This window comes from Corylus avellana, chromosome ca2 (assembly GCF_901000735.1).
Source record: "Corylus avellana chromosome ca2, CavTom2PMs-1.0".
Lineage (NCBI taxonomy): Eukaryota > Viridiplantae > Streptophyta > Magnoliopsida > Fagales > Betulaceae > Corylus > Corylus avellana.
Genome location: NC_081542.1, coordinates 44,260,607 through 44,273,781, shown reverse-complemented (window position 1 = coordinate 44,273,781; position 13,175 = coordinate 44,260,607). Strand labels below are relative to the sequence as shown.

Genomic DNA, 13,175 nt, shown 5'->3' with positions numbered 1-13,175 from the left:
GAAACATTCAACTTTTATACATCTACACCATAAAGAAAATGAAATTAATCATGAACCCATCTAAACCAAACTGCAGTCTCTAACCTTTGTGAAACCATCCAATCTACGCTACCTATTAAGGCATTTTAAGCATACAATCCATATATCAAGCATTGTAAAATCAACAAGCCAATCGTTTCAAAAATTGAAGATTCAATCATAGGAAACAACTTTATATCCCTTCATTCCAGAGACTGACTACGACCCAAGAGGCTCGAGTCTAAAAACTTCGAAAGAACAACTTCAAAGAAAACCCATCACAACGATGATCAATATTCACAAAAATTAAAAACCAGAGAAAAACACAGAAAGATCATTTCCCAGCACAAGCTCAAAACAATACTAAAACGTCGCTGCTTAAGGTCAAACTAGAATTTTGCACCAACACAAGCTCAGAATGTGGAGAAAACAAACGAATTAAGCACAGAAACTGAAACTGGATCCAGCAATATAATAACCCAACAACAACAAAATCTAACAATTAATCGAACCAAAAGACCAAAATTAACCGAAAAACACACTTTACTTTCTGCTTCAGCCATCAAATCAAACAAATCACCAACTACTCAACCACACAAACTCCCAACTAAACCCTAGAAACCCAACAAGTTCCCAAAACGAAAAGCGTTCAAAATCACCTCCCTACTCTAACTGAAAAATCAATGTTCGAATTCTGCTCCACAACAAAAAGAATTAAAGCAAGCAACAGTACAGAAACTACATCGTGAGCTGAGAAAGGTACTCACAGCGAAGGGATTCACTTCTTCTTCGTCGAAAGGGTTTTTATCGTAACGGCCTGCCATGGAAACAGCACGTGGAACGACCAGTAGTCTCAGCAGAGAAGATGCTCAGAAAATCTGAGTTTTCTCGAAAACTCAAAAAGTTGCCGAGGAAGAGAGAAATCTTGGAGAGGAAGAAGGAATTTTGGCGTTTCCTTTTCTCGCAAGTGAAGGGAAAGGGAAGAAGAAAGTCTGAGGAGAGAAAGTAGAGGGAGAGGGGAGGCCTCGTCTTTGGTCAGCATCTACGGTTTTGAAAAAGAAATGAAGCGAAACATTGTCCAGGGATTGGGAGAGTGATACTGTGTATCATGGTTTCACAGGAAGTTCGTGAAACCTACCTAAGATTTGGACACCCTGTATATATTTTTAGATTTAAAAAAGAAAGGGTATCCCAGCTATTATTTCTACGTAGTCTTATACTCATACATTATCAATCCACTATTAATTTTTTTTTTCCTTATAATAAAGGTTGATATAAGGGTAAATTAATAATCCCATGTAAGTATAGTGGGTTAGTGGTAGGATATTGGTATCATGGTTGATAATTTTTCATACGACTCGCGAACCTGACACGAAATTAAAGTGTTAAGAATGAAGAGTTTACGCGTTTAATTAAAGGGGTTGGATTAGGGTTAGCCTATATAGTCTTATACTCATACATTAACTAGACCCAAAACCGACACACGACATAATAACTGACAATTATTGACATGATCCGTGAATTCGAGACGAATTTAATACAAAATTAGAAGGATAGAAGTAAGAAGTTTGACCCATTTAATTAAACTACAATAGGCTTTGTTTGGTAATGGGGATGGGGTTGGCCCAAACACTGTTCATCACCATTTCCTAAAAAAATCAACATCAAAACATTCTAACTTTTTTCACTTTTAATATCAAATCATTCACTTTTTATTATTATTCAAATAAAAAAATCACTACAAAACAAAACTTTTTCACTTTTTTTATACCACTTTTTTATTTTTTTTATACCAAATATTCTTACTTTTTTTCACATCAATCTACATCAACTACAGTGTTTAGGCCATCCCATTTGCCAAACACCCCCTAAAAGTAAGTTAAAGTGCTAATTGTGATTATTATTTTAAATTAACAAATTATGAGCTTGATATATTTAAAGAAGTTATCAAATGAAGTAACTTGTTAGGCATATATATGACAAGAAAGATGCTATTGACGTGACCTTAGAGTTAATTACACACTATATTCGATGCTCTTTAGTCATTGGATTATTGATTGCACATTACAACTCTCTACAGCTAAAGTCCATACTATATTATTAGAAGCTTGGCTTTGGCCTTTGTGTTTAACTAATAGTTATTATTATCATTTTTGTTTTTTTGACATGGTTATGATGTTTTTGTTAGACTTAATCCCATGACAGGGGAATGTGAAACCTACTACTATAGATAGAGAGAGAATAAAATATGATAAAATGGTTGGGGTTTTACACCTATCTACCAACAAACTCACGTGGTAGTCTATATGAGCGTCACGTGGCAAAGGCACAAAGAATGAGTGAAAAAATTAAGCAACAAAATTTGATATAGGTAAATTTAATTGACGTAAAAAGTATCACGTAGACTATTACGTTAGCTTATAAATGACTTGTAATAAAAGCAACAATACATAAAGCACATGGCAAAGGCGATTCGTCCCACGTTTTCATTTTTCTAACATTCTTTTACTTTTGACATCATATCAATCACATTTTTTTATTATTCAAATAAAAAAACTACTACAAAACAATTTTTTTTTTTTTAATTTTTTCATACCAAACATTCTTTACTTTTTTTAAAAAAACATTATTACTTTTTTCACGTCAATCAATTTTTGTTACAGTATCGAACCAAAGTCATTTACCAAACTACCCTTATAGTATTTTCAGCCTATGGAGATTTCTTCCATGACGCCACCAAAAATTTTGAATGATGACTGCCGGCCGTAAAGATGCATCATTTGGACCAGTTGACCAAGAGTTGTTCTAGATGAATGTTTTGTCTTATGTTTGAAATGTCGTACTAATTGACCCATGGAGGCCACCGGATCCATCTGGTGGCCCTGTGTTGGCCGCAAAGTCATCGGGCAACCTAGCAATAGCTGTCAAAACTGCCTCAAGGCCCCAGGTTGGCCGCTCATCAGGCGGCCACCAAAGTGAAGTCAACTCCAACACTTGTTTTTTTAAAAGAGGCTCAGTCCAGCCAATGATCATGTGCATAACCACAAAGCAAAAAATGAAGGACTTGTACAATTAAGCAAATGTAAATAAGCTGCCTGAACCATCAGGTACCCCAAAAAATGCTCATTGTTCATATATATATAAGACAGCTACAGCTAGATACAAAAGGCAAAATCTAAATTTTCTTAGAACAAATATGAGGTGGTTCAAATAATGAAATAAATATGACAAACTCAATAACCCTATCAAGTATAGATGATAGTGGGTGTCTGTGGATGAAGCCCAACTAACACATATCCAAGCATCTTGGTTAGGTTAGGAGTGAAGAGAACTCAGTGTTGGCGACTTCTTTTTCTGTATATTTTCCCTCTTCTAAACGGATCAACCCACTTCTTGTCGGCCTCGACCGCTCGATTCCAACGCTCTTTGAAGATTTGAAGCTCCCATGTTGATTGCCTCCTAATCTGCTTAATTCATCATGAATGTAAAAACCAAATGCCACTAACAGTAGATAATATCTTTATTTTTATAAAGTAATCAAAATTCATAAGAAAGCGAAAAGGCGCTACTCAAATGCACAAGAAATATACAAGAGAAATACTTGGACTAGAGATGAATGTAGATTACAGTTTCAAAGCTCTCACCTCAGTTCGCACATCAAAAGCTGAAGGACCATGTCTCTGAAAATCAAGAAGAAAATTGGCACAAAAAGGGTTAAATTTAAGGCCAACAAAGTCTAAATGCATGAATGAATTAACAGTGATTTATTGCTTGGAAGAAAACGAAGCTTACCTTTGTCAACTCTTCATGATTTGAGGTCTGCAAAAGGGTGAGAAGTGTTTATAATGGCAAAAGAAAAATGAACAAAATAACAACTACAGAATATGAAGTCATTAAACCTATTCAATTACTGGAAACAGATAAATATTCAGAAGTTTACAAGGTCACTCTAAAAAATCATACCACCATGCTACTTTTCATTTATTGTTTAAAACCAGTAAATGGATTTAGTTCATCTAATAGCCGATCCATTAGTTTTTATGAAGGATCACAACATTATAGTTTCAAGAGAAGGACAGATCCGGGTTGGTTGGTCCGGAAAGTCAAGGGAGACGCAGGCCAAGCCCCTCAAACAAAACAGTTCTTTGAGAAGACTTTCAATTTCTAGAGACCTCAATTACCCAAATAAGCAAAATAAAGAATTGAATGCACCTCAGTAACTTGTGTTTTTACATGCACAGTTAGGAGACTCTTCATTAGCACGGTATCCTTACAAATTCCAGACTATGAAATTTTGTCGCCAAAAAGTCGGCCAGATTTCAACCAGATGCCATTGGAATGTCTTTGAGCAGTAATTCATACTCTCACATTTTTGACATGTAGAAGTAATGAAACATAGCATGTTGATTACGGAGGCTAAGGAGAATATAATTTAGGATAAGATAGCATTGCGGAGAAGAATACATGCGGCTGATCCCGATTACTTGACGACCATCCATAGAGCAGACCCCAATTTCTTTGGTCTTTAAGATAGGTTGAGCTCAGATGAATATATTCATTTTGGACATCTTTCCAAATAAACAATTTTTTTTTGGGCAAAATTGAGAAATATATGTAAAAGAAAGAAAAGTCAGCATTCAAAGGGAAAAAAGGGTATTCTAGAGAAATTGGAGAAGTCAAACCAAACAATTGATACTTAATTAAAGATAATTAAAGAATTTTGGTTGCCAAGTTTAGGCAGTGAGATCAGCCAAAACAAAGAAGTTGGATTTGGACAAAGAAAATTGTCTGGACAGAAGGTATGTGAAGCAATTAATTACATTTCCTAAATGTTTAAACCCCCTTGATAGAAAGGTTGTATTGGCTTTAGTGAAGGTGTATGCCAGTCTGTGTTATCATTTATAAATAATAATGATTAAGATCCCGCAATTATATCATTTCAGTGGTTGCCAAAAAAAGCACAAAAAATCTAAATTAACAAATACATAATCAGCTTAAACAATGCAAGAAATGGCAAAGCAAATAACCTTTTTAGAAGGCGGTCCACTCCCACCCAAAGTTTGTATGCCCTTATGAACTACATATTCGCTATCAATGACTCCCACATTCCTAGTGCGGTCCCCCTGTAAAATGCCATATTCATCCATTATCCACTGCTAATGCTACGTGTTATGCAGTGACAAAGAATTTAGTTTTACTAGAAAGGGAGATGGAAAAACGAATAAAGGAAGTCGGTAATCACATATGTAAAATTGGTCTGACACCAGTTGTTTGTTACTTCTCATAAGAAGTTAAAAGGGTGATAATTTCAGAAAACATATCGAAGTCAATCTCACCTGCGCACAATACCCAAGTTTCATATCCATTCCCCATCCATGGACGAGATCATTCTGAACAAAAAGGAAAGCAACTCTGTGATGAATCTATTAATATTATACTGAAAAGACTGGCACTTGCTGTAACAGTGCTGCTCAAACACCTTATAAAGATAACTACTCCAAAAGGCAGAAATTAAATCCAGAAAATTTAAAGACCAAAGATTTACTTTATCTGACAAGAGATGAAAAACTAAAGCAGAAAAATTACAAAATCATTCTAGCACAAAACATAAGACAATTTAGTACAAACCAAAACTACCAATTAACAAAGACCATCTTCTTTGAAATGGATAAAGGCAGTGAGATAATCCACAATCTCATCATGTCAAAGTCAATGCACTGTGTTATAGAAATCCATGTCAACAAATTCAAATGGTCAATAGAATCTTTTCACAAATGACAATTACACACAAAAAATACATGGCATAATGTAACAAGTATCCTGATTCATGAACAAATGATTTAGTGTAAGTTTGAATGTGAGAGTCAATGACATACAACAGCATGGACAAGCAAAATGATATAGGACAAGGCGCAAAAAACTCGCAATTGAATCTGAAGCTTTCACCAAGTATACACTAAAGGCAGGCAATTACATATTGGGGGAAGTAGATATACCCCTGAAAATAAAAATTATGATCAATAAATAAATTCAACTATAATGCCATTGTTTGAAGAAAAAAATATCTATATATATATATAGAGGAGTATTATTCTCCCATCCAAGGTACACTTTTTTCAGATTACACAATAGTACGTGCCCCAGAAATTAACCTTGTTATTTATCTCATCCAAGAATGCAAATTCATAACAAATAAAAAGGGAAAAAAAAATGCTAACAGAGGACACTTCTCAACTAAACATAATAATTGGACTAAACTGTTTATACATATTGGAAGATGCTAGCTGGTTTAGTTTTAAAAACCTCTTTTTTATTTTTATTTTTATGAATGATAATTATTTAGAAGACGAAGCAAACCCGGTTTAATTTGTAAAACCTCTTGGTGTTGGACAAAACACCTGAGATCAAATCCTGCCTATTTAAGTTTAAATGTAAAGTTAAAAGGATGTTAATAAGTACATGACAATAATACTGACACAAGAGCTATATTTGCCTGAATAATTTTTCACAGACGTTAGTGTAAGTTACAGTATTTCTGGGTAGATCACATGTATAAGCTTACCTGTATAAGATGCCAGGTGCAATGCCAAGCAGACCTTGAAAACACCGGAGCCATGCCTTCAACAAATCTACAAATGAATATAGACAATCAAAGGGAAGATAACCATTAGTTGATTCAAGATTCTTAAAAGACGAATAAAAAAATAGCTTCTGTAAGAGACTAGATTGCTCCTTTCTTAATATTTTTGAGAGATGAGCGTAACTATTAAATTGTTCTAAAATAAATTGCAAAAAGGTCATTTATTTTAAAGACCAGGGAACTAGAAAGATGGGATTGACATGTGAAAACCAAAGCGGTCTACTATCGTCTAACATCATTAAAGAAGTGTGTTTTCAGAAGGACATCCTCTTCAGCACTCTGTATGCTTCTAGATTACAAGGAATCTGGCAAAGCTAATAGCAAAGGGGATCTCTGTCTCTCTATTGAACCACATGGAACAATGGCCCTTTGTATTCTTCTCGCTCAAAACCAGAGAAGCCAAAAACTCTCTCTCACCTCTATCTTTCTTCTCTTATATGGAGTAAATAGAGGCCAAGGCTGACAACAATGACACTGCTCCTAAGCATCATGCTAATGCTGGGTATGTTTACTCAAAAGTGAGAACACTACATGTAGGAACTGCTAGTGTACAGCATCAGCCTTGATACTGCCTTCATGGACCTCTATTTTTCATGTTATAGAGTAAACCGTAAACTAGGTTTGATGAGTTAAGAGGAATGAAAAAGTTGGATAAGTCCTACTCACGGAATGAGTAGTGTCAAATTAATCAACCATTCCATTTCTTTATACTAAACAAGGAGATGCTTAAAGTAATCTTAAATTCCATTTTTCTTTCTGATATACAAATATATTTAGGAGATAATGTGGATATCAACCTTCATTACTTAAGTCATTGAGGATGGAAAGGAACTCAAAAGTTCCAGAATAAGCAACAAATAGAAAAGAAAATATTCAAATAGCAAATGTACCAGCAAGATAACTTACCCAGTGCATGGTGGCCCCTCACTGGAATCTGAACACTTCACACTGCCTCTACGGTCATAGACTCTCCTGTATAGAGTAATATATATCATATAATAATTACAAGGATAAGAATGTAGATACTCATGGATTGTTCTTATATAAGACCATCTCATTTACCTATGAAACCTCTTTGTCCGAGCACGAATAGTAATTCTATGATGTATATCTGTTGAATTTGGGTCCAAAGCTGGCTGAGATATCTCCAGTCCTTCTGTTTTCACAATATTCAGGTACCTGGAAAACAAAATCCAAAATCAAATTGTTTGCTGTGGAGAGAATATGAGTCCGCAAATAAGTAATAGATAAAGACTCATGAACCACAACTAGAAACCATGATTCCACAAGTAAACTCCCCTTTTACACTGTCCAAATAAGGATGGTTTACTAGGCAACATTATTTAAACAAATAAGCCCTCCCAAACTATTGTCTGATGTTGAATGGTTTCGGTTGAAGTAACTGCAAGGCAGGTGATTTCCTTCACAGTAGTCTAGAGAGCAAGAGAAATTGAACTGGACAGCAATCAGGTAAAATTTAATTGAAGCATTACATATCTGTCACAAGTATCAAAAATCTAAGAGAGAAATTTGGAAGAGAATAAACCAAGAGATATTCTAGACAAGCCCTAGTAGTAGTTTTAACTACATAAATTATCAGAGCAACTACTGTTGAAAATAGCCTATAATCTAGGTTACCCCAACTCTGCTCATTTTTCTAGTAAAACTAGAAAGTTCTATACCACCAACATCTTTACTTTTAACTTGAGGCATTTGAATGCAGGTCTCACACTATCAAGATAATACACCTTCACACAGTATTCCAGTGCATTTAACACCAAATATATATATATTTTTGATTTGACATCGGGTATCCGGAGCTTCGCTCCAACTAATCCCAAGGGTGCACAGGCTTTCGGCAAGGAGTTTTCCACAAGTGCACTTCGGTTAATTCAAGGGGCGAACCCCCAGTTTGATGGCCCCAAGAAGCAGTTTGCACTCAGTGAGTTTCGAACCTAAAACCTTGAGGAGCATACTCAAAGTCCCAGGCTGTCCAACCACTAAGCCAACCCCTTGGGGTTATTTAACACCAAATAAATAAACACTTCAATTTCAGAGGCTGACAACTTCAAAGTATTGCAGGCAAATGATGTCCCACAAGCCCTTTAAGCATACCTTGCTGGGTTAAAATGTGCAACCCCCAAATCTTCATCCCAAAGAAAAATGTAATCATAAATGGACACAACATCCGGATGTAGAAAGCGCTTAGCAAACCACCTGAGAAGAGGAGGGAAAACTAATAAATACAGCAGGAAAAACATTAACAAAACTTTGAGCAATGCCAATAGTAGGATTTGCAATTGGATAAGTCCACCTAGAAACCAATGATTTTCATATTCATATGATAGTCTAAATCATAGTCCAACCCCAGAACTTAGATATTCTTTAGCTGTTAAACTCAAGGAATAAGGACTACAATTTTTTTTAATATATATATACACTTAAAAATCATAGGTTGGTTGCTAAATGCCTTTTCTCTTTCAAAGCTGGTCCCAAGTGTGGAGATTGAGGGTTGCATTGTGTAGACAGCAAACAGTACAACAACTCCTCTATTCCCCTCATCACCTAGAAGGTTCATTGTTTCAAGTCCCAAAGATAATTATGCCTTCAAGAAAATCTAGGCTTATTCTAGATCTAAGATTAAAATCATTTGTTACAAAAAATCCTCCAAAATATGATAACGATCTCCAATAACCATTTGATCCTCAATATACGTTGCAATTCCAATATATATATAAATTATTGCGATTCTAATTACTAATGGCCAAAGCTTACCACTTTGTTTGGTTCTGAGCAACTATATGTGTGGCTTTCTTACTCCAGTTGAGGTCCCGCCACCCATCCACATTGTCATCATAATGGAATAGAATAATTGTAAAATTCTCTGGAAGAAACTGAATTAAATGAAATTAGGTAAACAAAACAATACTTTATAGCATTTTGAATGTCAAAAAGAAGAATATGCATTACCTTTTGCACAACAGCATCAACATTTAGCTTTTGCTGAATACCAACTGGCATCGCCAGCAAGTTACGGTTGCTATAACCATTGATCTGTAAGTCAAAAGCCACCACACATCACAAGAAAGTAAGTATCTGACTCTGTTGCATTAGTAACATTATTCTAAAAGTAATACAACAGTTTTTCTATAGCAAGAAAAGTAAGTGCACATTTTAGAAAGAAGCCTACAAACCAATTTTACTATAGGATCAGAAACTAACCTTTGACCGTGAACTACTTGTTGACCATAGAGGCCTTAACTCCAAATCTGACCTAGCTTGTATAATACCACGAGGCAAACCATCCAAATATCTAGATCCCAAACGCGATTCCTAGAAGAGAACATCAGAAGTGCCTTAGAATGATAATGAAGATATAGAACATACATCCATATTCCAACATGAAACATTCAACTCAGGCAAGTACTAAATCCACTTGGTAACTTCAATAATTTACAAATAAAAGACTGAATGTAATTAACAAGAGCTACTAGGGTAGCTACTTGTAGGGGTGGGCAGATTAACCGTTACTGACCGCTTATCGACTGCCATCAAACACTTACCGACCGACAAATGACTTCCGGCGGTCTGCAGGCAAAATAAAAATATTATTTCGACATCGGATCGGTTCGGTTCGGTAGGCGGAATAATTTTTTTTTTATCGGTTAACCGACAATTAACCGACTTAGCCAATTTTTGAAGTGAATTTTGAATTTTATCTAGTAACTTTCCTTATTGTGTTTGTCCAACTGATTTGTGGTTGTCATTTTGGTCCATATTCCATGAATTTACTTTTTCTTTTCATTTATAAAACATATTCTTTATTGATTCTATAGTTACAAAAAAATTGATAAATCTTAACATAAAAACTTGTAACCGACAATTAACCTACTTTACCAACCACCTATTAAACGACTAACCGATTAACCCAAAAAGCCGACACTATTCCTTGTCAGTATGAAGTCAGTTAATTAATCGACTTAACCGACTTTTACGAATCAGTAGGTGAAAATGCTGCTAACCGACACCAACCGAACCGATACCCACCCCTAGCTACTTGCAAGGGTTATGAGCAAACAAAGAAAAGAAATGAAAAATTAACCTTGACAAGGTGCTAATACTTAACCGACTTTTACGAATCGGTAGGCAAAAATGCTCCTACTGACACCAACTGAACTAATACCCACCCCTAGCTACTTGCAAGGGTTATGAGCAAACAAAGAAAAGAAATGAAAAATTAACCTTGACAAGGTGCCAATATGATAATACTGACCTTTATGGTGTTAAAATGACGGTACTTCCCTTCCATCTGATAATGGGAGGAAAAATTAGCGTACAAGTTACCAGGAAAATAATAAACGTTAGCTTAAGAGCATCGTAAAGTAAAAAGAGCATGCAGCTGCGGCAAGCCTTATGGTGACCTACTAACAAAAAGATGTTATGGATGGCAAACTAGCAACTGAAGATCTCTAAACACTAGCATGAATAGCAAATTGAAGATTCCGGACAAAATTTGAACCAAAATAAAAAAGAATTTAGTTTTGGTTTATTTATGTTCCTCTGAACTATTAGGCATTCCTTAAATTAACCAACCAATTGCAGAAATGCCATCATGGGAATTCTTGGGCAAAATAGTATCAAACAAGCTGAATTTGACCAGGTGAAAGCCACTGGCAAGACATCCTGTATATCAGAGTGGTTCTCTTAAAAGATGACAAGAAAAGATCTGAAGAATTGACGGGGTCATTGTACCTCAGTGTGATGATACTGATAATTTGTGATTCGATATACAACAAACAACATAACTGTACACACAACTCCCATAAACGGCAGCTGCATCTTGAATCCACATTTTCCCTACACCAGCATCACCCATTTAGAAGCTTTAAACATATCAATATTATTCCTAGAATATAAACGTCCATCTTCCAAACTACTCTCAATCACAAATTATACGGAATGGCAAAAAAAAAATGAAAAAAGGGACCATACCCCATCAGTGAATGCAGTCCGTTTTCTCATCAGCCATCTCCATGATTTAAATGACTTCATAGACAACCAAGGCTTCTATTTAGTTCTCATAACAAACTGCAATGAGAGTATACAAAACATCAACAACCTTAAGTTGAAAATATTATTTCTAAACATTAGCTTAAGTTTTCTCACAAGCCAAACATGATCCCTGCCAAAACATGAAGACCAGTACTTGTCCAATTCTACATTAAACACTAACATCTTAGAGTATGCACGCGTGAAATGCATGTGTGTGTTTTTGCACACGCATGTGCATTAATGTAGAAAAGAGCTTCTCTATTGGCATGACAAGTAAAAGAAACATACCTAGATAACATCAAATACAAAACCCATAATCCAAAACCAACCACCAAACAAAGTAATCTCCTCCAAAAACTTGCCCAGTCACACAAATAACATCCCAGCAAGCCAATCTGGCAAAGAAAATGACGCAAACCCCCCCCTGGAACCAAAATTTTCCACCAAACTTTTTCCCGGAAAATTGTAAAACACAACAAACAGAGAGAATATGTTACCCGGGAAAATGGGGTTCTTCCATATCACCAGAAAAAGTAGGAAAACCATTTTTTTAACCATTTCCATTAGATCTAATAACTGAAACTTTGCTAATAAGCATGATTAACATTTATTATTCTCCAGTCATAAAAAAACCAAAAAAACAAAAACCACACCCTTTTCACCAAAAATGAGAACTTTGATTTCATTCTCTTTTTTCTCCACCACTGGATCTTGCTGTGTCATTCTGCACCTAAAAAAACAGAGACTGGGAAAAGAGCAGGAGATCAACCCATCACAAACCTTAAACACCACACGATCATGAGCTGGACTCAGTGTCCGTCCGATTAGCTCCTGTACCAACAGTCGGAGAGAGAGAGAGACGGAGACTGAAACGCCGCGTTTTAAGGGACTTATTGCATGGTAGTGGTTGTCCTTTTTAGCTTCCGGGCTGACCGACCAGTGTAACAGTGCAACGACACCTGTGACACACAAACACAAAAGCACAAACACAAACGCCCCCGTGCGCGTAATTTATACTCTTGTTGTCACGGAGACGCGCAAGCGGTGGAATCCGATCCTCTATGTTTTGCTAAATCTCTCACGCAATAAACAATGGTGACGCCCCAAGCTGCGTGCGCGTGTGTTTCTCGTACCGTCTGTCTTACGCTTATGTTGTTCAAGAGTTCCGATTTTGACACATGGCTTTGCGCACGCCGTTTGTTTCCTTGTTTTTAGTTTCTTTTTTCCTTTCATGGTTTTGAATTTGAATTTTTTTTTCTTTTAATTTTTTTTTGTTTAATGTAATCTTTGATACTTATCTTCTTGGATTTTTCCCATTCTTGCACGCTAATTATGTTGTTATAATGGGATAAGTATAAGATTTTAGACTTTATGATTAAATATGGATGAGGTATAATGTCACTATAAAACCATGTTCATTTGGTTTTTTCTAATAAGAAACCATTTGTTTGAGTATAAGATTAGT

At 35.6% G+C, this 13,175-nt stretch overlaps 2 protein-coding genes across 3 annotated transcripts in view; both read right to left on the bottom strand.

Moving 5' to 3' along the window:
* Positions 1 to 1,060, bottom strand: part of LOC132171459 (secretory carrier-associated membrane protein-like) — a gene marked incomplete in the record, with an annotated part of 6,038 nt that extends 4,978 nt beyond the window's left edge. The window contains 1 exon segment of the mRNA XM_059582776.1: positions 786 to 1,060. Within this exon segment, the coding sequence (XP_059438759.1) occupies positions 786 to 842 (57 nt within the window).
* A 2,009-nt stretch (positions 1,061 to 3,069) lies between these two features.
* Positions 3,070 to 12,816, bottom strand: LOC132171458 (uncharacterized). Of its 2 annotated transcripts, XM_059582774.1 has the most exons (16): positions 12,491 to 12,816; positions 11,651 to 11,746; positions 11,411 to 11,515; positions 10,932 to 10,967; positions 9,881 to 9,991; positions 9,629 to 9,712; positions 9,434 to 9,552; positions 8,774 to 8,875; positions 7,721 to 7,837; positions 7,565 to 7,630; positions 6,581 to 6,647; positions 5,355 to 5,408; positions 5,046 to 5,141; positions 3,811 to 3,837; positions 3,663 to 3,698; positions 3,070 to 3,482 (listed from the first exon to the last, which is right to left on the bottom strand). In XM_059582774.1, the coding sequence occupies exons 2-16, from the start codon at positions 11,708 to 11,710 to the stop codon at positions 3,351 to 3,353; spliced, it is 1,212 nt and encodes a 403-aa protein (XP_059438757.1). In that variant the 5' UTR covers positions 11,711 to 11,746; positions 12,491 to 12,816; the 3' UTR covers positions 3,070 to 3,350. The 2 variants fall into 2 exon arrangements, with proteins under 2 accessions (XP_059438757.1, XP_059438758.1); XM_059582775.1 differs by lacking the exon at positions 10,932 to 10,967.
* Between the last annotated feature and the right edge of the window lie 359 nt (positions 12,817 to 13,175).

What these genes read in the sequence shown, in the direction of transcription:
- LOC132171458 (XM_059582774.1), bottom strand. Translation starts at nt 11,710, where the DNA reads ATGAAGTCATTTAAATCATGGAGATGGCTGATGAGAAAACGGACTGCA. An exon ending in GGACTGCATTCACTGATGGG is followed by an intron (nt 11,516 to 11,650) that starts GTATGGTCCCTT and finishes ATGCTGGTGTAG; the next exon opens with GGAAAATGTGGATTCAAGAT. An exon ending in GTGGACCGCCTTCTAAAAAG is followed by an intron (nt 3,838 to 5,045) that starts GTTATTTGCTTT and finishes ACCCTTTTGCAG; the next exon opens with ACCTCAAATCATGAAGAGTT.